The sequence below is a fragment of the Rissa tridactyla genome, chromosome 2, assembly GCF_028500815.1.
Source record: "Rissa tridactyla isolate bRisTri1 chromosome 2, bRisTri1.patW.cur.20221130, whole genome shotgun sequence".
In the NCBI taxonomy this organism is placed as follows: Eukaryota; Metazoa; Chordata; class Aves; order Charadriiformes; family Laridae; genus Rissa; species Rissa tridactyla.
Genome location: NC_071467.1, coordinates 28,352,364 through 28,375,062, shown reverse-complemented (window position 1 = coordinate 28,375,062; position 22,699 = coordinate 28,352,364). Strand labels below are relative to the sequence as shown.

Genomic DNA, 22,699 nt, shown 5'->3' with positions numbered 1-22,699 from the left:
GTGGAGCCTCTGCACTGCTGCTGTCCGGGCCCAGCCTGTGAACGCATTCCGCACAATCTCACCCCAAATGAGGCTGCGTGTTGCCCACCCCGCTTCAGAATCCCAATCAGCAGATTGCCCTCCCACCACTTTTCCCGTATTTCTTAAACCCTTTCCCCTGAAAACGCGTGCCAAGAACTGGCAAGACGGCCTGAGAGGAACCATGCCAGGGTACACAGGGCAGGTCAACTCCTGGTTTTAGACCCCACACGGGAAAAAAAAAAAGAAGATACTTTTATTTAGTGTCCTTCAAGTAGCACTGAATAGATGATTTGCAATAAAAAATCCAAACAATCCAGTAAAGCATATAAACTGAACCTAGTGCAGTTTGTCCCTCGCAGCTGGAAGCCGAGGCCCCGGGGCGGCGGCAGTGGCCGGACGAGGCGGCCGGCGGGGCCCCGGTTACGTGCTGCAGCGACGGCCTCGCTGGTTTCCCGACCTCAGCAGCTCAGCCGGGACTAGCGGCGGCGGCAGCGCACCGCGACCGACTGCAGACCAACCCCCCTCCTCCCCCGACCCTTGCTGCCCGGGGACCGCGGGGCGGCCCGACCGCCTCCCGCCCCGGGGCGGGCGCTGGCCCCGGTCACGGAGCAGGCGCACAGCCCAGCGCCCGGCAGCCCTGGCCCCTCGTCGGGGAAAGATGGCGGCGGCAGTGCGGCTGGGCCGGCGCAGCGTCCGCGGCGGTGCCGCGGCCTGCCTCTCCTGCAGCGGGCGGGTAAGGGGCTCCCTGCCCTGGTGAGGCCGAAGGCGGTCGGCCGGCGCCTCGGGGGTGCTCCGCGACCTCGTTCCCCGCTCCCCCGGGGCTGTCCGGGCGCCCTTGTCCCTTCAGAGGGCACGGCGGGTCTCTGCGGACGGTGCCGCTCGCCTGACCGATGCCTCCCGGCCGTCTCACGGGCTCCCCTCCCCCCGCAGCCGCCGGGAAAGCCTTCGCGGTGTCGGCGGGCGGGAGTCGAGCTGCGGCTGCTGGGGCTTGGGGAAACAGCCGAGCAACCCCCCGAGGGATGGGACACCCCCGAGGGATGGGACACCCACCGCGTCTCCTCAGCGCCCGGCGCGGAGCCCCGTCAGAGGAGCGGCCGGTGCTCCGCGGGCCGTGGTCCCTGCTCCACCGCAGGGCAGTTCCCGTTTCTCTCCCATTGCTGTGGAGGCATTGCTGTCGCTCTTGAGTCCCAATAGCAAAGTTATGCAGGACCATTTAAGTGGAGAGGTTTGAACGTTGCCGTCCCAGCAGTGCCATAGCTGATCTGCGTGGGTGTTGCTGGAGGACATTTCCAGTGCGTTCTTGCCCAGGCACAGTCCTACAGTCCTTCTTACCAGTGACTGACTGACTCTGTGCTTCCAGCAGGGCCTTCTGCGGTAATTCATGGTTCGCATCCACCCCCTGGGTGATGTTTGTGTTTTTGGTTTGTTCACATTTTGGGTTTGTTGTTTCTTGGCTTCCTTATACCTCTGGTTACACCGGAGGTTTCCTTTAAAATGACCTTAAATAGTGGAGTGATTAAATTGGGTGGATCCTGTAATGGAAGCCCCTTGTGCAAGCTAGTAAATGAGACAATAGCGGTCTTATGAAAAGATTGCTGAATTATACCAACTTTACTGGCTGCTTGATGTTATTACAGTCATTTGTTAGTCGTCTTGTAGTCTTCCTGCCTGCCCCTTTTGTGGCCTGCTCCCTCATCTTCCTCCCAGCGGGAGGAAAGCTACTCGCATGGTTTCTGTAGTGGGGAGCAAGAGGAGTGGGCTGTGTCCATCACTAACGGAGCACCTGATTAAGGACACTCAGTACTGTGTAGGGATTATGTCCGGTTGTCTCCTTATACTGGAGGAAGAGGGAGTCCAAATGCTGTCTTGATTTGCAGTCTCTGCCATGAGCCGAAGTTCTCCAGAGGGAGCCCTTCTCTCTGCCTGTGTACCTGAAGAGAGATGAGATGAGGGGTGGGCTACTCAGAAAGACCCAAAAGAGAATCTTCACATTTCCCTTTCCTGGATGCTTAATAGTATTCTATTACTCTGTGAAAATAAGCAAATTTTATTTTTGTTGCGAGAATTAAAAAAAAAAAAATCATCAGTATTTTAGAGACATATGACAGATCTAATCTGTAGAACTTTGTTATTGAGAAAAGTGTTGTGATATTCTTTGGATTTTCCACTTGGTCTGCTTGTGTTCCTTAGAACGCCCTTTGGTTTATTTTTATCTTTGTGAGAAGCCGTTGCACATAGAGTCGTGAGTTTCAGGAAGAATCCCTAAAGTACACATTTAATATAAATGCTGTAGGACTTGCTGCACTGCTTTGCTTTTGTGATAATTCTAGCTTTAGTTTGAGCTTTACTTTCTTAATTTTTTTTCTACATAGTGCCCACAACTCTTCTTCACTCTTCATTTTTGTTTCATCATTTCTTTGGAACCTGTACTATATCAAATTGTCAGTGTAATTCCATGATTATTCTGTCTGTTTTCACCTGTGTTACTCATATGGAAGTGTATTATCACTCAGACGGATTCACAGTCTCTCAGGCCAACTTTAAGCTCCGAAACCCCCATCCCTGTGCATTATAGCTAAGACATGTATAGATTATTCAGCTACCACTATAAAATGTTGTCTCTTAATTTTAGTGTTGAAAATGTGAGTTAGTAAAGAGAACAACTGTTTTAAAATAACCTTGATTCTTTGTGCCAACCTATTGAACAGTTGCATGTTTTTATTAACGCCACCATATGCAAGGAACCATTCAGTCTTCTTTCCTAAAATTATACTAGATTTTTTTTTGTATTCAAGTAAACATACTAAAAGGCTCAAGTACAAATCAGTATTAGAAAAAATAAACATAACTCATGTTCTTCTAATTTTTTGCACATCAAAAATAAAGATAGTCTTGTCATACTTAGAAGTGTTTGCAGCTTCAGGTTAAGGTGACTTTTGTATTCTAAATAATTTGGGAATTTCTGAATTATTAGTGTAATACTGCTGTCCCGAAGCATTTAATTCAGTGTTTAGTTTAGGGCTTGAGTTAGTTTAGTGTTTTGGGATGCTACAAATTTCTCATTGCATTAATGGAATGTTTTTCTATTAACATGGATCACTAGATGTAATACTGAATTTTATTCTCTTTCCAAGTATGTTTTTAAACAAATACCAACCATATGCCTTTTTGCAAGGACCAGTTCATCGAGGGCCAATTTGCTGTAAATGGTATTTCTGCTGGGGTAGAGTATAATGCTGATAACTTGACCTTGCACAATTTTGTGTGGGAGATAGCATTGGTTTGCTTAGCAGCTCCAGGAGTGATTTGGAGCTTATGGAGTTTGATTCTGCCTCATTTTCCAGTAAAGAAGAATGTTTCGTTGACTACAAGAGTAAAGGAATAAAGCCTTGAAGCTACTACTGAAGCTTTTGAATTTGTAAATATTTACATGTGTAATCTCAAAATCACATGGATTTATTAGGGCTAAATTTATACATAAAGCACAGTACATACGTGAATCTGAAACCCAAGCCCTGCTAGGAGTCTGTAGTTAGTTGGTAATGGTTTTCCACACACTTTAGTAAAAGTGTCAGACATAAGAATAACTGACTTTCCAAATACCAAAAATCACGATTAAAATACTTTTTTTCAGTAGTTCTCCAGTTGGAGTGGAACATCTAAAAATACCTGGGGTGCTTTCCTAGTCTAGTGTTAGCATTTATGTGAAGGTCTGTGTGTGTTTCAGTGTAATACAATCTAATCATTCTTACATTCAGTTTATAATAAGGCAGTTATGTTACTTCCATGTGATAAGAAAATCTAATCTTGCGTAACAGTCATGTATACAGAAATGAGAAAAAGCTAAGTTTCCTCTTTTTTTTCTTTCAGTTTTTCAGCCGTGGGCCAAATGTGCTGCATCAAGACAGCAGTGCACCTCAGGCTGCATTCTTTTCACCTCTTCAAAAAGTGATGTTGCCACCAAATACCTTTCAAGGGAAAGTGGCCTTTATAACCGGTGGAGGTACTGGGATTGGCAAAGGGATGACAACAACTTTGTCCAGTTTAGGTGCCACGTGTGTTATAGCGAGCCGGTAAATATTAATGAAGACGTTTTAGAACTTTAACTTAGTACTGAATGCTGAATGAATCTGTTTTCTTCTTCATAATGGATCTTGCTTTCTTCATAAACTGGATAAATTTATTCTATATACTCTTTCTCAGTACACTTTTAAATTATAATGTCATATTGTAAATACCAGGAACTTGCAGATACATCAACAAATATCTAAAGGTATAACCAGCAGTAGGAAGAAATAAACTAAACACATTTCCATGAAATGCAGCAACAAAATAAACAACCCAGAATATTAGACATAAATTCAACTAAAGCGTAAAAGAACAAAAAATTGAAATGGCCATTATTGAACATTTTGAATGTATTATTGCAGGTGTTCTTGATACAGATTTGAATTGCAGTAAAGAATTAAAGCCATTGCTCTTAATTCTTACAACTTTACAAACAGCGTTGATTTTCCCTTGGTAATGATCTTTCTGCAGTTAAGTAGCACAACAGTACAGACTAGAAAAACAACCTCATTTTTAATCCAATTAAAGAGTAGTGTTATGACATTCATCCAAAAAGTGGTTTAGATATTTAGTTTTAAATCTGAATACATATGTCCCTTCAAAAATACCGGTAGAGTAGTAGCTAAAATGAAGTTCGTTATGATTATGTACTCAGAATAAAGTATTTTTTCTAGTTTATTATGTTTGATTAGCTTAAGATAATCTCTTACTGTAGTCACTTGTGAGTTGCTTTGAAGTAGCACTAACCAGAAATTACTTAGTTTTAAAATTTTCTTTCAGAAAGTGATTAAACGTAGCTTTTATCTTAAAGCTCAATTTTAATGAAAATCAGCTACACGCATATTTTAAGTTTTAGCTCATATTTGCTCAGAAAAAAAAATCAGATTTTATTATTAATCTGAATTGTAATTGCATTTAATTGAAATTTAGTGACGTGTACTTACTTCTAGGAAGCTTGATGTTTTGAAAGGAGCAGCAGAAGAAATTTCTTCTAAAACTGGGAATAAGGTAAATTTGTGAATATGTATTATACTTTAAATGGTTATAGGATTTTTATGTATTTATGTGCTTCTGTGGGCTTGTTTAATTTGGGTGATAGTTTTGAATTCTTACAGATGCCTTTTCATTATTATATAGGTTCATGCCATCCAGTGTGATGTGAGAGATCCAGCGTCAGTTAAGAATGCTGTTGCTGAAATAATCCAAGTGGCAGGACATCCTAATGTAAGTGTTCTAGTGAAACGAAAGAACTTCAGTCTTCATTACTGGTGATTATTTGCATAGTAGGTATAAAGAAAATGACTATGATAGAAAGTTAATGGAATCCAAAGAAATGCTAGAGTGTGGTAGTACTTCAAGACACAGCTAACATTCACAGTTAGACTGGTTACTGTATTCTTGTGGTTCTTAAAATATTTAGTGGTGAATAGACAAAACGTTGTCCTTACTCTAAGGACTAACATTATCTTTGTAAACAGTTGGACAATTATGATGGGATTCTTTGCATTAATTAATTAACAGAATATTGTCCTTAAGTCCTCCTGAAAAGGTGACTTACCTGTGTTGATACTGAATTACACCTGTTGCTTATTAACAGAATGTCTCACAAATTAGAAATTGAAGTGATCATAAGTGTCTTTATTGGTCCTTGCTTAGCTTATTAATATATACAAAGAAGGTTCCAATTTGAAGACTAAGTTCTCGTAAAATCGCTTCAGTCAAGCTAAGTGTGTGTTTTTTAATAGTTTGGCACAAAACACAGAGCTCTTTACATCAGACTGTTGCTATGAGAAGGGTGATTTGGTGGAGTTTGAACAATGATAGGCACCAAATTCTGATTTGATCATGAGAGAAACAACTCAGATTCTGCTAGCTGATAGAAAGTGTGATGAGGTTGTTAACATTGATGTAAAGGGTAGTCAGTGAGATTTAAAACGGTTTACTGTAGATTGAACTATCATATGTGTATTGTAGACAGTTTGTGCTCACCAATAGCTTCCTATAGACATGGAAGAGAACCCACTTCTAAATGTGGTAAGAAGTGGAGAAACTGTTTCTTACAGCTGTGTGCTGTAGCAGTGCTATAAAATAAGGCAGCTCACTGTTCTGATTTGTAGACAAGATACTCTGGATGTTATTTTGGCTACTAGTTACTGTAGTTTTTGGCCAAATCTTCACATCACAATCTCCAGGTTTTAAGTGTGTGCAGAGAGGGAGGAGACTTCTCCCTATACGTAACATTTTTAGTACACAAGCAATTTTCTGAATAAATACTTCATTTCTCTTTAATTTCATATGTTATGCGTGTTTAAGAGAGACTGCAGAGTAAATTCAATATTCAGTTCTTTTTGACTAGTTTTTCTCTTAGTGACAGACATGACACGTATGTTTATGAATACTGCAAGCCTGGGTGTCACTGCCACTGTGCATGTGAGGTGAGGTCTCAAAGACAGAAGTCAAAAGCCTTGGAGAAATCCACGTAGACGATGTCCACTGATCTCCCCTCATCAACCGAGCAGGTTACTTCGTTGTAGAAGGTGATCAGGTTTCTCAAGCATGATTTGCTCTTGGTGAATCCGTGCGGGCTTTTCCCAATCACATACTTCATTTGACTTGTGGTAGTCCCCAGGAGGATTCATTCCGTAACTTTCCTAGGGACTGAAGTAAGACTGATGGGCTTCCAATTTCCTGGGTCCTCCGTTAAGCCCTTTTTGTAGATGGGGGAGACATTAGCCTTCTTCCAGTCTTCTGGGATGATCTCCATGATCTCCACAGCTTCTCAAAGATTATGGAGAGCGGTGTCACAGTGACATCAGCCAGCTCTCTCTTAACACCTTCAGGTAGATAGCATCAGGGTCCATCCATTTGTAGGGGGTCAAACTCCTGTAATAGTTTGCATATCAACTCTTCTTTTGCTGGTGGTGGGTCTTTGTTTGCATCAACCTGGATTGTTGTTCCCAAGGCCTGGGGCCCAACAGTGCTGGTAAAGACAGAGAAGAAGGTGTTGAGAACCTGTGCCTTTTCAGTGTTGTTAGTGACTAATTCACCTCTCCTGTTTAACAGCAGGCCAATATTTTCGTTCTGTTTCTGCTTGTTATTTAGGTACCTGAAGAACCCTTTCTTGTAGTTTTTGACATCTCTGGGCAATTTCAATTCGAGCTGAGCTTTTGCTTTTCTAACTGCATCTCTACATGCCCTGCCAATGCCCTTGTAGTTCTCAACAGGTATTCAACTGCTTTTCCGTCTCTGTTATGCTTCTCTTTTGTTTTTTTGCAGACTCAGAAGCTCGCAGTTAAGCCAAGGGGGTCTCTTGCTCCTCCTACTTCCCTTACCTTTAAAGAAGATGAATTGGTTTTGTGTTTGCAGGAGAGAATTCTTGAAAAACTGGCTCCTTTATCCTCCATGGAAGCTTCCCACAGAATCCTTCCCAGCTGAGCTTTGAGCAAGCTGAAGTTTGCTCTTCTGAAATCTAAAACCTTTGTCTTTGTACTGACCTTCAGCGTGCTCAGCAGGATCCAAACTCCACAGTATTGCAATCACTGCAGCCAAGGCTATCGCTAACTGAGGTGTTACAGAACAGGTTTTCTTGGTTTGTGAGTAGCAAGTCCAGCAGTGTGTCTCATTCCTGGTTGGCCCATCTAACATCTGTATGAGGAAGCAGTCCTCTGTGTACTCCAGGAACTTGATGGATGACATGTGAGATGCTGCATTGTTCTTTCAACAAATGTCTGGGTAGTTGAAGTCACCCATAAGAACCAGGTTCTGTTGACCCGAAGCCTGCTTAAGTGACCCAAATATTGCTTTGTTTGCCTTTTCATCTTGGTTTGGAGGTCAGTAGCAGATGCCTACTGTAAGGTCCCCCTTGGAGATGACCCCTCTGATCTTGACCCGGAGGCATTTGATAGGGCTTCCCCAATTGCCATAGTTGACTTCTATACATTCAAGGTTCTCCTTAACATAGAGCGCAACTCCTCCTCCTCTTCTTCCCTGACTGTCTTTACGAAACATCTGATAGCTGTCCATCGCAGTCCTCCAGTCACGTGAATTGTCCCACCATGTTTCAGCTACTCCTATGATATCATAACTTTCTGACTGAGTACAGAGCTCCAGTTCCTCCTGTCTGTTCCCCAGGCTGCATGCATTGTTATACGTACACTTGAGGTGGTTGTTCTTCTGGCTCTCATCTTGAGAGGCAGCTAAGGAACATTTGTCACTGCTCTGGTTGGCCTGGCTTACTCCCCAGTTGGTTGCAGTGGTATGAGCATTCCCACTTTGGACCCTGAGTCCTTCAGTTTAAAGCCCACCTCACCAAGTTGACCAACCTGCTGCCAAAGATTCTCTTGTCCCTTCTAGACAGGTGCATCCCATCCCTCCCTAGCAGGCTATAGTCATTGAAGAATGTCCCATTGTCAAAAAAGCCAAAACCCTCTCGATGGGACCAGCTACAAAGCCAGAGGTTGATTTGCATTATAGGTCTGTTTCTGGCTGCACCCATTCCTCTAACTGGTAAAATGGAAGAAAAGATAACTTGGCCACCAGTATCTTTTGCTTGCACCCCCAGGGTTTTGTAGTCTTCCTTGATTCTGCCCAGGTTCTGACTTGCGGTGTCATTCGTGCCCATATGAAACAGTAGCAATGGATAGTAGTCTATGCTCTTGACATGTTCTGTGATTCAAGTAACCTCCTCAGTATCTTGAGGTGTTTGGATTTTTTTTTTTCTTCAAATTGTAGGGAAGCCTTTAAATTGTATTTGCCATCTATATGTATAATTTATGGCTGTTGTACTTTATTTGTTTTATATTCATGCAGTATGGGCTGTGCTCTGTTTTGTTATTGAAAATTCTAGTGTCTTAATTTGGCACAGAAGTTCTTCAGGACAAAGACTGTTTTATTTGCAAACCTACATTAATCTAGGTGCCATTCCATAAGTAATACACCATCTTATTGCTTCAACACATTATATTATTATTAAATACACAAGATTTGGCCATATAAGTTTTGGATTAAAAACTGCTAATGTGATGCTTAGTCCCCTTAAAAAAAAATGTATCTACCTTGCTAGCTTGAAGCTAGCTAAGCAAGTAATATATTGAAAGTATCCTCTGCCTAATTATTGTTTGTAGAAAGGCACAATTATAAAAAGTGACAATTATACACCTATTTGAAAAAAATTTTGTAGTAGTTGCTTGCAGTTGACTAAATCATAATATTCTCTGTCACGACTGATGAGACTTCCTGTTATGCAACAGTCAGCTAATCCAGACTTTAGTCATCAGGTTACCTGAACTTCTTTTGCTTTTGTTCCCATGCATCCATTACATTAAATATGATATGTGACCTTGGAGCTTGATGGGGACAAATTTTTCTGTTAGGATGTGCTTGAGATACTACGGAAAATAGTGACTTAAGTCACCCTCTGTATTTACAGTTCCTTAGTGCTAGATTAGTAACTACAGTAGTTTGGAAATACAACTCATTTTCTGTTACTGATATGTATCTATGCTGCGGATGTTGAAATTTCTGATGGATTGTTTTCCCTCTCTTTCTTCCTCCCCACCCTGTCCCTCAGTTGATGAGGATTTTTTACTTTTCTGCCTGGAAACACTAAGATGTTCCTTGTAAATTCTTTGCTTTTGTCTCAGGAAGAGTTATTTTCATTTAACTCTCAAGTTTTTCTTCATGTGTTTCAGGTTGTGATAAACAATGCAGCTGGAAACTTTATTTCCCCTTCTGAACGACTTTCTGCTAATGCATGGAAAACAATAACTGATATTGTGCTTAATGGTACTGCTTTTGTAACTCTGGAAATCGGAAAGGAGCTCATTAAAGTACAAAAAGGTATCTTAAGTTAAAGATAAATGGTAACTAAACATGGTGACATAATATTATTACTTGCTTTCCTTGCCTTGCTATTACTATAGACAGTTTTGAGAGTTTGAAAAGAAACACAATTTTTAACAATCTACACCTTTTCTAGAAAGAACCTTCATTTTGAATAAAGCTGTACTTCAGTATCACACAGTAGAACTGGCTAGGAATTAATTCACTGTAGAATCTGCCCTTAAAATTGGACTCAGAGGCCATGAGGTTCAATATAAAAATCTGACTGCAGAGTTTGTATTAGTTGTAAAACATTTTTAAAATTAAAAAAATAAGGCTTTGTTTAAGTCACAAGCTGTTATTTCTTTTTAGTCTTCTATGTCCGTGTTGGTTTCATTGAGCAACTGAACTGTGGCATTTATTTAAATGAACAGCAAGTCAGGATATCGCTTTGAATTTTCCTGCTGCGCTTAAATAAGTAAAATTCACAACTGTGGTATTTGACTAATAGCACTAGAGAGTTTTACCTTTGAGATAACTTGTAAAAGAAATTAAAAATTGAAATCAGTATTAGGTTTTATTTTCCCTGGTATAATTCTTAGTTCTAGACTACCTAGGATTTTAATCCAATATGTTGTCTTTACATTAAAAATATGATAGTTCTTTGATATACTATTTAGCGAAAGATTTACTTAACTGATAATTGTCTTTAACGGAAAGATAATGTATACCCTTCTATGTTGTATCATAGAGTATGTACTTGCTTTTTTGCAATGTAAAATGAAAATTGTTTTCTTTTTACGTTATCTTCTAGTTATGAATTTAAAAACATCGAGCTTTTTTTTTTTATCAGAATGATATCATCTCAAATAGCATTTAAAACCAGTGAGCTATATTATGGCTTTCCATGTGCCCTCACTTCTGAATCCTTTTTTCTAGGTACAGCCACTATGTTGAAATAATCCCTTTGCATTTGCACAGTATTCTCTATCTCCTGAATTAGTGGAATTTCTTCAAAACTCCTCTCCAAAAAGTACTCACTGGGTTTATACTATTTAATGAGAACAATAATAAAGTTAATGTTGTTTCGATAAGTCTGTAATGGTTTTGGTCAGTTGACAAGGTATTTCCCACATATATTTTAGCAGCATATGTCCACTGTTCTAGTGCTAATATTCCCACGTTAAAAACACATCCCCAACTCTGACTTACTACATCATTATATCATTTGTGGCCTTCCAGATGCATGCAGTGTCTCCCTATAGTAACGTGAAATATGGCTTTAAAAATGCCTTTTTTCTCTGCTGCTGTTGAAGGAAAAACTACTTTCTTTGCTTCTGCCCTCAAACTTGGCAAAATCCAGAAGTCAGCCTTCATGTTGTCTCTCTGTCTTTCACTTCTAAGCTTCCGAAAGACCTGAATTTCTTTTGCTATTACTTGCATGCCTTCTTTCTAGGGGATTCTAACTGTAAGTAAGACCTTTTTATTTAAGGCTTTCTTTAAGATATGTTTTTGCAAGTAAATCAAGTGTGCCTGTTTGTCCTCTCATCCTCCACCCCCATTTTTACTTGCTTGTTTTTTTGAGACCTTAGTTTCTGAAGTGATGGAGATGCTGCCCAATGCAAATATTTTTACAACAGTCTGACAGTTACTAGAACACTGGCACATCCTTTTAAGTCTGCAGGGTGACCTACATTAAACCTAATTTAGTAAATAATAAAAGTGCTCTGCTTTTAATCTCGTAAATTTGTATGGGTATTTAAAAGGGATTTGTAATCTGCTAGTGCATTATTTATTTATGCACTAAAGTTGTACAAAATGAGAGGAGTTAATTGGTTAGATATTGTTCATTTTATGAATATAGGCTTTAGAAATAAAAATTTTGTATGAACAGAAGTGTAGTTTAAACTTCAGAGCTGTAAATTTGTTAGTCGTTCTTGCTTCTGTGTTAGGTTCACCCACGTCACCTCTATTTAACCTGTAATTTAAAAATTCTATGATTTAATTCTGCAAAATGTATAATTAGCAACCAACTTTAGATAACTTCAAAGTTGTTATGTATTTTTTGCCTGTGTTGCTTTTTCTTTTCAAAGTCTCTCCCTTTTTTATAAATAGGGTCCATGGTTTATGGGTATCTGCTGGTGTTTCTGTCAATGCTTGTTTAGGGTTCTCTTTAGTTTCTCTTGTGTAACATTAATCCTTTAACTGAGTCTCTACTTCATCATCACATACGTTCTATCAGTAACTTATATTGTTTTAGAAATATCCCTTGGGTAGCTATTCTAATTAAATTATTTTTAAAATACAGTAAGTAGAACAGTTATTTTAGTTACTGTGGCGTAAGTAGTGAACTGTCGTCCCTCGTCCTCCAGTGACAGAAGTTCATGCTAGTCATTGATCAGACAATTAAAATTTGCAGGCTTCTATAAAAGAAAGATTAAATGAACAGTTGCAGTTTCCATTATTTTCCATATTTTTTTTGCCAAATCTGGTATAAAATGTAATATATAAAAGAAAGTGGTCTTTTTATAATACAGTTTGTTGTGATAATAATGAAAAAAAAAGCTATGCAGGTTAACTTTGTCATAAGCTCTACTGCAGAAAAAGCTTCTGAAAATTTCTTTTAAAAACTCTTATTTATTTCTGCATAAACTTTAACTCAAGCCTAAACTGCATCATTTAAAGATTATGCCAAACCTAATTGTTAATGCTGATATTTTATTTTTTTTTTTTGGTATGTCAGGAATTGATGAAATTAGGTCAAATTACCTGATTAGTGACTACTAGGGTAGGGCAGCTTTTAAAAAGACACTGTAATATCTTAGGCCTCCACTTCAGTAGAATTCTGAGGGTCTAGACCTTTGGAGCCTAATCAATATCTATTTACACTTACATGGAATAACTCTTAACATTAATGGAGAAGAGGGAACTGAAATAAAAAGACTTGAAAGCAAAGCTTCCAAGACTAGATTTTTAATATATCTTTTTACAACCCAGAGTGAAATGGTATCACTAACTTGAGCTGCAGACTTCTGTACCACTGAAGCTGCTTTTTACCTTAAGTTCAGAGTTTGATCTTCATGCATTTTGTGTTTGTTTGTTGTGGTTTTGTTTTTATTTTTTTTTTAAATGGTTTTGCAACTTCCAGGAGCAGCATTCCTGGCTATTACAACAATTTATGCAGAGAGTGGTTCAGGATTTGTGTTGCCGAGTGCCTCTGCCAAAGCTGGTGTAGAAGCAATGAGCAAGTGAGTAATGCAGCAAAACACGTGTTCTGCTTTTCACATCTCTGAGATACTGTAATTGATCTATAAAGATCAACTCTGGTTGGTATATCCTCCTATTCCATTGTATTGTAAGAGAACCTTCCAGCCTCTGGTATCCTAGCAAGAAAATAGCATGCTGACACTTCTTACAGAAGGAACCATTAACTGCTATTATTATGATGATTTTTATCACAAGGACGAGTGGATGTATTCTATCACAAGGACAAGATAAGGACAATGGAACTATTTTTTTGGCAATAGCAAGTTCTAAAATTTCAATTACAGAGTTTTGATAATCAGATTGTCTTGCATTCTCTTTGACAAATAGGCACGTAAAGACAATTATTAGGGAAACTGTTCAAGGTCTATAGTGCTTTCCTCTTTGTTTTGTCCCAAGAAAAGATCTGCTTGTATTTGGGTGGAGTATACTGTTGCTTCAACTATCTAGTTTCATAAAGAAATGTGTTTCCTATCAGTATTTTAAGGTAAGGTCTTCAGTTATACTTAATTCAGAACAGTATAATGCGACATATCCGCATTACTCAGCAAACAAAAGGATTTCTACCATTATTAACTATAGGGCAGTCCTTCATAGCAAATAGATCTTCCGCTGCACTTGGGCAGAAGGAATTGAATAGTTTTGCAGTCTCTTAATAACTAGAATTCTTTATCCAGAAGAAAATGAGGGAATGATTGATGGTCTTGATTTCTGTTCTGTGGAGCTGTAACTGAAGCGTGTACTTCTCAGAGACTTTATGACCCAGTTAATTCATTCACCGTAGTAGGTGATCTGTCTGAAGTACTGCTTATGCAGAGAAAATATTGCTATAAAGCAAAATTATTCTACTGGTCCCGTTTTAGAATGTAACCTCTGTTTTGTGTCATTTCAAAGCATCTAATGTGAGAGCTATGTTGAAGATATTAGAAACGCATACTTGTGGGATAGTCTAAATTACCAGAGAAAGATGGTGGCCTAACAGTTGTTTGTCAAGGAGTTCAGGTCCAAAGTCATTTGTATGATTTATACGGGAGAAAGAATTGCTCCTTCATGTTGCTTTATCTATGATGCATCTATTAAATCAATATTGCTCTGTCTGTGAATATGATTTCTTTTTTTTTTTTCTTTTAAATGTTTTTGTTAAAAACAAAAAAATCCCTTCAGTAGAAATGCCTGTTTCAGGAAGATTCTAGTATTTACACAATTGATTCAGTTTCAAATATTATTTTTTTTTTGCTGAATAGTATTATTAGTATATTGTTTTTAAAGTATTGATGCATTCTATTAATGAATTTTTAGGTCTCTTGCGGCTGAATGGGGTAAATATGGCATGAGATTCAATGTGATTCAACCAGGTCCAATAAAAACAAAGGTACATATCATGAAGTGAAACATAGCCTTGAATATATTTTGTAGTAAAGATTTAACTTTAAGATAGCCTAACCTTTTGTGTAACTGTTAAATTCAAGTATGATTTCCTTGGTAATCAAGACTGTGCTGGAATATTGAACACACTACCTCTCAATAATTCTTTTGTAAAATTGAATTTCTTGAACTTTTGAAACCTGCCACTGCTCCTTCTGCTACACTAATATAAATGAAACCTTAAAAAATTGTAATTGTTTCAAAGAAATATATCAACATATTTAATGTTGATTCTTATCAGCTATACGTACCAGGTATCTCAAGTGAAGTGAATTCTTACGCTTGGTGGAGTAGAAGTACCTATTTCTGCCTGAACTCCTAATTTTTAAACAAAACAGCTCATCAATTCCAAAATTTCAGAATCTCTTTTATTTATTTATGTGAGAACAGAATCTCACTAGTTTTGTTGAAAATGACAAAACTAGAAAGAGAAACTAAGTCAGCAGGAAATACGAAGCTTTGATATGAGTGAAAAGGAGGACTGGAGGGTTTGAAGGAAGTAATCCAGACCAGCTGGAACAGGAAGAAAAAAGAAAGCAGTCCTACGAGAGAAGAGAGGAGGATTCGTTTCACATTGAATCAAAATATTGCAATTATGAGCAGTAACAGCTAATAGTGGTATTACTACTACCTGTAAAATGTTTCACAATTGGTTTTGCTGTTGTTTTGGGGGTAGGGGTGCAGGGTTGCTGCTTTTTTTCTTTTTTCTTTTTTTTCTTTTTCCAGAAAACCTTTTACCAGCTTGCCATCCTCAGTAGATGCAAATCAGTACAACAGGGATAAATTGTTTTCTTTTTCCTACTTTCTTTTTCATCCTACTGACAAAGAGGGTATAAACATTTTACTCACAAATGTTAACTTCCATGTTGTTTATGCAGACTCAGATCTCTGGATTTTAATTACTGATGTAGTTTTACATATTTTAAAAATATTTCTCTTAATTCTCAGGGTGCTTTTAGCCGCCTTGACCCAACAGGCTCATTTGAGAAGAAAATTATTGATAGGATTCCCTGTGGTCGTCTGGGAACTGTAGAAGAAATTGCAAACCTTGCTGCCTATCTCTGCAGTGACTATGCAACCTGGGTTAACGGAGCAGTAAGTTTTGGTTGATCTTGTTTATACAACTAACCTGATGATGGTCTTGGTTTTGCTGATACTTTTTAAAGCCCTGGTTTCAGAATTGAAACAAAAAACTGTTACTTTGAAGTTCTTCACAAGCATTATTAACCTTTAGTTAGTAGCATGGTAGTTCGTACCTTTAAAAAGAACTTTTAAAAGTGATTGAACTACATTATTTTGAGCATGGGTTTTTCTGATCCAAATCAATAAAAGTTACTTTCACAGTTCCTAACAAGGGAATGCTACAGAAAACCCAGTATTATTAAAAACATTGTTTATGCTTTTTCTAGGTTATTAGAATGGATGGTGGAGAATATGTTTCTATGGCAGGAGAATTCAATGATTTGAAGAAGGTATTAAATTCCTTGCTTGCCATTTTACATTCAAACAAATACTTAGATGTGTAATTATTATATGGAATTCAAATAAAACACTCTTTTCTTTTATTAGGTTACCAAAGAGCAGTGGGATATGATGGAAGCAATGATTAGAAAAACAAAAGGCTCTTAAAGTACATAACTATGGTGGAGATTTTTGGAAATGAACCACTACTTTTTCATGAATGTTTAGAAATGACCAATTGAGAAATAGCCTTCAGAATCTTTTGTATGCTAATTTGAATAAAAATATTTTGAAAGTGTCATATTTTGAATATAGCATGTATATCTTTTTCCATCTACAATCTAATCTGTTGCCAATAGTGAAGAACAGTTGTTCACTGAAACTTTATTGTTCTTTAGATTATGTTTTATATAGCCATGCCGTGGTCTACAATTAGCTTTTTTTTTTTTAATATTTCAAAGGATTTTTTTTGTTTCTCAGATATGTGGAGTTGTCTCTTAGTATTGTAATTCCAAGCATTTCAGAACTACCATAACAGAATGTAATTGTTAATCTCAGGAAAAACTAAGAAATTAAGTCCTAATCTTCCCACTTGAATAATGGATCTGAAACTTGTAAATAACAAAGTTTCAATTTATCAGCAGGACTACATATACTGAGATAGGATGTAACTCCTGTGGTTACTTACAAAATCTTGAAATACATAACCATCTAGGTCTCATCATCTGCTGACATTTCCAGTCTGATAATTATGCTGAACTTTAAAAATGGCATTTAAGGACTAGCAATGCCTTTCTGAGGAGTTTGCTCTTTGCAATGATTAAGTTAATGTTCTTGAAAATGAGAAACTAAACATCATTTGCTATTAGCGTGTGTGTGACTAAGGGAGTCTTTCCATAAAAAATGGTTTACTTAAGACTAGTATAGGACATCAGAAAATCAGGACTGAAAGCCTTGAAACGTCATTGGTTGAGTTTTACAGAAATCCCTAGGTTTCATTTGCATTCGCAGACTGGTACTAAAGAAGCTTTAAGATGGCATTACCTTCATATCTACTTCAGTTTATCCATCCCAAATAAGCAAGTGATTAGAAACCAACCAAGCAAAACCCAACAAACCATGTTTATTGCTGTCCGTCTTTTAGTATTATTACTTTTTTCAGATTAGGGAGTTGCCAGTTGTTTGTCCCCCCACCTTACTTCAAGCAATGGATGGAAGTATTAAAAAAAAAAAAAAGTAACAGACTCTGGCCTTTACAGCCTGAAATCCGTGCTTTTTTATTATTTTTTTTTTTTTGTTTAAATTGTTTAACCCAAGCTCCAGGTCATCCACACATACGGGCATGGACATAGCTGTATGTGCTTGGAAATTGATACCGTGCTTTAAGAGTCAGGAATATAGAAACCATTAAAGGATGTCATCCTTCAAGTGCTGACAGCTGTTTTGTCCCTTTACCCACACTTCAGGCCACACTTACATATGCCAGCATCTAACATAGATATTATTTGATCACCTTAATACAAAGCTGAAGCAAGCTATTCTATGTTCTACTGAAAGGGTGGACAATACTAGCGCAGGCTTCCACGTGCCAGCTTTCTCCTGAGAGTGATGATGAGGGGGATTGAATAGCATCTGTGACACTGATAATGAAACAAAGCAAATGTGTTTATCGTAGCAGCCTTCAGGAAGTCTCTTGAACATAATGTAAAGTTTTTTTTATAGCATCTTGGGTTGTGGTAGGTCTACTGTCAAGATCAAATTCTGACATGGTATCCATGTCTTTTCCCCAAAAAGTGATTTAGTTGAGAAGTTTGGCCCATGTATACTGTTCTTTGCTTGTTGTCCTTTGCATATACTTACATTTTCATTTTGTATGGCGCACAGTTGCATATAAGGCTTTGACGCTTGGAAAAAAAAGTGTTTCAGAAAAAAATTGGAAGGTATGCATGTGAGCTGTGGTGTGACCAGGTATTTCTCTGTGGTATTTAATAGGGTATCCTCTGGAGATGGGCTAACAATAAAAATATTTTCCCACTGGTCTCTTGCATCCATGGATGTTTATGACTTTTACAATAGGAAAGTTTGTCATGTCATTGAAGTACTGGACTGAGATTGAAGATAACCATGTTCATGGTCTTTTTAATCTTGCATACTTTTTGTTATAATCCTGTGTACTATTTAATGTATTTCTTAGGTATTGAAAGCAGAGGCATTTTTTTGGTTGGGGGTAGGGTGAGATGGAAAAGGAGGGCAGAGGCGAAAAGGGGGCTAAGCCTAGCCCAGATACAATTATTTTTTTCCGTATATTTCGGCAATAGGTACCTGCTTAGATGTAATGCCTGCTGATGTAGTAAATGCCATAAATCCATTATGCAGCTTTAAAAATACAGACCCACTATTCTTCTGCTCAGCCACCACTATAACATTACTTTGCCTGTGTATGTCTTTTGTTTAGAAAGAAACGTTTTGGAGCTCAGTTCAGAAATGTTTCTCTTCCACAGCAAAAGTCTGTGGGTTCCTATGCAATAGTACTTAAAGAATTTCAAGTGCTTTCGCAGTTTAAAATCAATACTGCTTCTTGACCTAAAATTAAAAAATGAAAAAGTTCTTGGTCTTTGTTGCTTTACTCATCAGAGAGATTCAGGCCAACTTTGCATCTAGGAGGAACTCACTTTAATTCATAGTGAACATTTCAGGGACTGAAGCTCTTTTCTGAACTGTCAGAGTTACTGGAACATGTCCTTTAAGGGAAGTGGTTTTTTTCTTTATTTGATAAGGTCAGAATATTAAAGGGAGGCCTCTTAAAGCCTGGCGTGTAAATAGATACTGGGTATTTATTCAATAACAGAACATTTATCACTTGCAGAAACAGGTATTGCTTCTGAAGTATCTTCTTCTATCTGTTCACTGTCCACAGATGAATGAATTATTAATTGTAAAGTGACAATTAATTTATTAATTAAGCAAAATTTAAATTTTAATGAGCATCTATAACAAGAATGGAGTTTATTTTATCTTACCTATACCAATGACATCCATTTCAAACCATGCAAGTTAGTTGCTTTTACATTCTGAACAATCTGCCTTCACAAGGTGTATACGATGCATTGATGCAGGTTTTAGAAATGACATATAATGTTTTAAAGAGTTACATGTCACTGGATAGTTTATAAAATGTTTCCTGATACTTAGGCGTAGTTAAGTGAAAAAACTTAACTCTGATCTAGCTGTCCACTTCTGCAGGAGAATGGCATAGTCTGGCTTGGGTTCATTTCCTTCATTAAAAGGGCTGTGAGACTGGTTAGGGACAGGAGAGGGATGTTACTATGAAGAGATGAATCTTGAACATCTCGAGTGTATGTTTTACCTAAATACAATTTCATTATTTGTTACTAAAGTAGCAGCATGTGACATTTGAACTCAGTAAGAGGACAAGAGAAAGTGGCTTTAGAGCGACTACGTAACCCAGGCGGTGTCTGGCTGGGCTTGGAAATTCCAAAAGAACCTGTTCCTAAATGCCCACGACGATGAGACTGTCCGGAAAGAGGCATAAAAGATCGTTAAATCTTAAGAGGTGCCCAGTCCCTACACGTGCTGCACAGCTGTGTGTTGCGCACACTTACCGCAGACCGACATAAAGGCATAGTCCTCACAGCTCCTTTAATCCAAACATAGTGCAGGTGGGGGGAGATGGTATCCAACCTGAGCACGCAGCCCTGGAGCTGTTGCATTCCCCACCCTACCTCTGGTTGCCAGTCAGCCAAAACTTAAAGGGGAGTATGAAAAAGGTACTGCTTTGCGGCGTAATAATTTTGTGGAGAGGAAGTTGGAGGGACAAGAAAGTGGAGGAATGAGTGGGAAAAGGTAATGGCATACATTGGGGATGGTGGAAGGAATCAGTAGGGTAGCAGAGGCAGTTTAATTTTCATGGATCACAAGGAAAACTTTCCTGGTATCCAAATACCTTTTTTAAAATGACTTTTGCATGACCCGTCAGTCAAAGGTGTTAACGCTTCCATGAACTCAGATGAGAGACACTTTCAAAGGAGGATTAATTGTCTGTTTTCAACTGAAAAGTACATCTTGTCTGCTTGAATAAACCTTGAAATTACCCTTTTTATTTCAGTTGATGATTTACTGTCTTTGAACCTGTCTGTTACAATTTCTTAGATTAATTCTGTGCTGTAAAAGTGGTATTGTATTATAGTAGAGGCTTATAAACAAGTTATGAAAAATCATTTGAGGTTGCAAATGAAAGAGATTAGTTGCATTACCTCTTTGCTATGATACCAGAACCACTGTCAGTCTTTGGTTCTCCTCTTTCTGGGAATTCCCTCCTCTGGAATATTTCAACTACTGTTGAGAATATTGCTATTATTTACCAATTCGAGAGTCTGCTTTACAAGCAGAAGATGGCACTATTTGAGGGACCTATGGATTCCTACCTGTCTGTACTGGCTTCTAAGTTCATTGGCACTTGAACTGCTCATTTATCTTTCCTTTTTTTCGCATGCTGATAACACACAAGTAAAGACGCTGAATTGCAAGGAAATTTGTACCTTTATCTAACTCCAGGGAGCATCTTGTGTTGTAGCTGCTAAACTGAGGTAAAATCCCCAGTCTTTTATGTGCTAATTTATTACGCAGTAAAATAAAATGATCTTTGGGATTTTGGTGCATTGCCCTGCTTTTAATTGGTGCAGAACAACTTCAGTTGATTTCAGAGGGATTTGGAGGTGCTCAGCACTTCAGCAAATCAGGCCACATATATTTGGGTGCCTAAATATGGATTCTGAGCCTCCTTGTAGGCACAGCAGGTAGGTGTGGATTTCGGTTTGCCTCCACAACCAGTGATTATATCCATGGTTATGATGAGGGCTTAGTATAAATGCACAAAATGTTGAATGGAAGTTATTCAGAGAAAGCTAATGCTGTCTAATGAAACAAAGGCTTAATCCTAGTTTAAGTGGAGTTGAGCAGCAGCATGCGCGTGTTTCGCGAGACGAGGTTCTTTTTACACAAAAGCGCTGCCGGGTCCCAGCGTCCTGATCTGTATTTGACATTTGCACATGGAATATGCTGTTCAGAAATTTCGTGAGCTTGTGTGGGTAATCTTCTCAAAGATGCAATAACGAAGTTGTAAACGGGGGGTGGGAATTAGACCGGTGCTGCGATACCGCGCACCTTCAGGGTAGAACAGCGCAGCCATGAACGAAAGCCGAATCGCTCGTTTCGAGGCCTGTGTTCAATCCCGGTTACATCGTCGGTGAAAATTAGCATGACGTTTGTCCGTAACGGGCGGTGGTTTGTGTCACAGCTGCCAGCTGGGTGGTGGCGGTGGCTTGGGACGAGGTGAGGCTCCTGAGATGCGCTGATGGACTGTGTGCTGTGGGCAAAGCTGGAAGCGGGCACTCGCTGTGCCCGGCTTGATACCCTTAAGGTTTACATCTCTCAGCAAATACTGCATTTATAATGCCAAAGGTTTTTAAAGCGCCTAATAGTTACTGGATTTTTATTTTTTTTTTCTTCGAGCGTTAGTAAAAGTGTGCTGCTTTGTGCTTTAAAATCAATAGGAAATCACCCCACTTGATTGGAATAGGAAACATTTTGTTAAGTTTTCAGCTCTACGCATTCACACTAGAATGGGCTAAAATTTTGCACAGCTTGCAAAATTTGTAGGGCTGTGTGAGACTATTTACTAGCTTGAGTGCTTATTTAATTTGACTACTTAATTAAATAAAATGCCTATTTTTAGACAGTGAAATTGTTAACAACTTCAGTAAAGTAGCTCCCGTGTAGCTACCTGTCAGGCAGTTTCTCTGTTTAGCAGGAACATGGCACACCTGCACGACCTCATGTTATTAATTTTTTGTGCATGCTACTATTTTACTTTCAACTTTTTTTTTTTTTTGGTCACTAAAGGTTTACTAGAAGGAAGAAGCTCGCAGAAACTTCCTTATTGTCACCTCTCTCATTATTCCATGCGTCGTTCTGCCCCAAACCTGGCATTTTTAAGAGCTCTGCCCAGGAGTGGTTTAGAGATTTTAAAACCTGAAGTTTTTACAGCAAGTTTTGACTTACCCGTATTTACTTTGCGCTGACGTAGTAGCCACCTTTGCTAGAAATGGGTTTTTAAGTTGCCGTCTTTTAATCCAAGTTTTATTTATGAGAAATTACTGCAGGAAACATTCTGCCTGTGGGGGACTGAGGCGTGCTTTCGGTGTGGCGCTCGGCGGCAGAGCCAGCTGGTGGGCAGCAGCAGTGGTGGAGGGGTGGCTTCAGGACAGACCTGTGACAGGTAACTTTACTCATGTTCAGGAAGACAGATTGCGGTTTCTGTGACGACTTCTTGTCAAAACGCTTTAAACACTTTTTTCTTCCGCTGTAATGATTTTGGCAAACAGTCACATCATATTTTTACATGCAAGTTTGCGGTTTTTTTTTCTTTACACTTTAAAAATGTTAAAATAAATCAAAATCCAGGGGTTCAAGTGCACAGTATGAACAATGTCAATCATTTATTGTACTGATAGGCAGGTTCACTGTTTCTTCACTTAACATACACAGTTGTATTTCACATTGCATAGAGAAAAGAGGAGAACAAGCCGATGAGTAGTCAAATCACTGTGCGTGGAGTGAG

The 22,699-nt window shown here is 38.6% G+C and overlaps 1 protein-coding gene across 1 annotated transcript; it reads left to right on the top strand.

Annotated features, from left to right (window-relative positions):
- Positions 1 to 640: 640 nt before the first annotated feature.
- On the top strand, positions 641 to 16,360 carry DECR1 (2,4-dienoyl-CoA reductase 1). The gene is made up of 10 exons (XM_054191606.1): positions 641 to 754; positions 3,892 to 4,094; positions 5,040 to 5,097; positions 5,227 to 5,313; positions 9,780 to 9,927; positions 13,058 to 13,157; positions 14,473 to 14,545; positions 15,547 to 15,693; positions 16,008 to 16,070; positions 16,168 to 16,360. The coding sequence occupies exons 1-10, from the start codon at positions 680 to 682 to the stop codon at positions 16,225 to 16,227; spliced, it is 1,014 nt and encodes a 337-aa protein (XP_054047581.1). The 5' UTR covers positions 641 to 679; the 3' UTR covers positions 16,228 to 16,360.
- Positions 16,361 to 22,699: the final 6,339 nt, after the last annotated feature.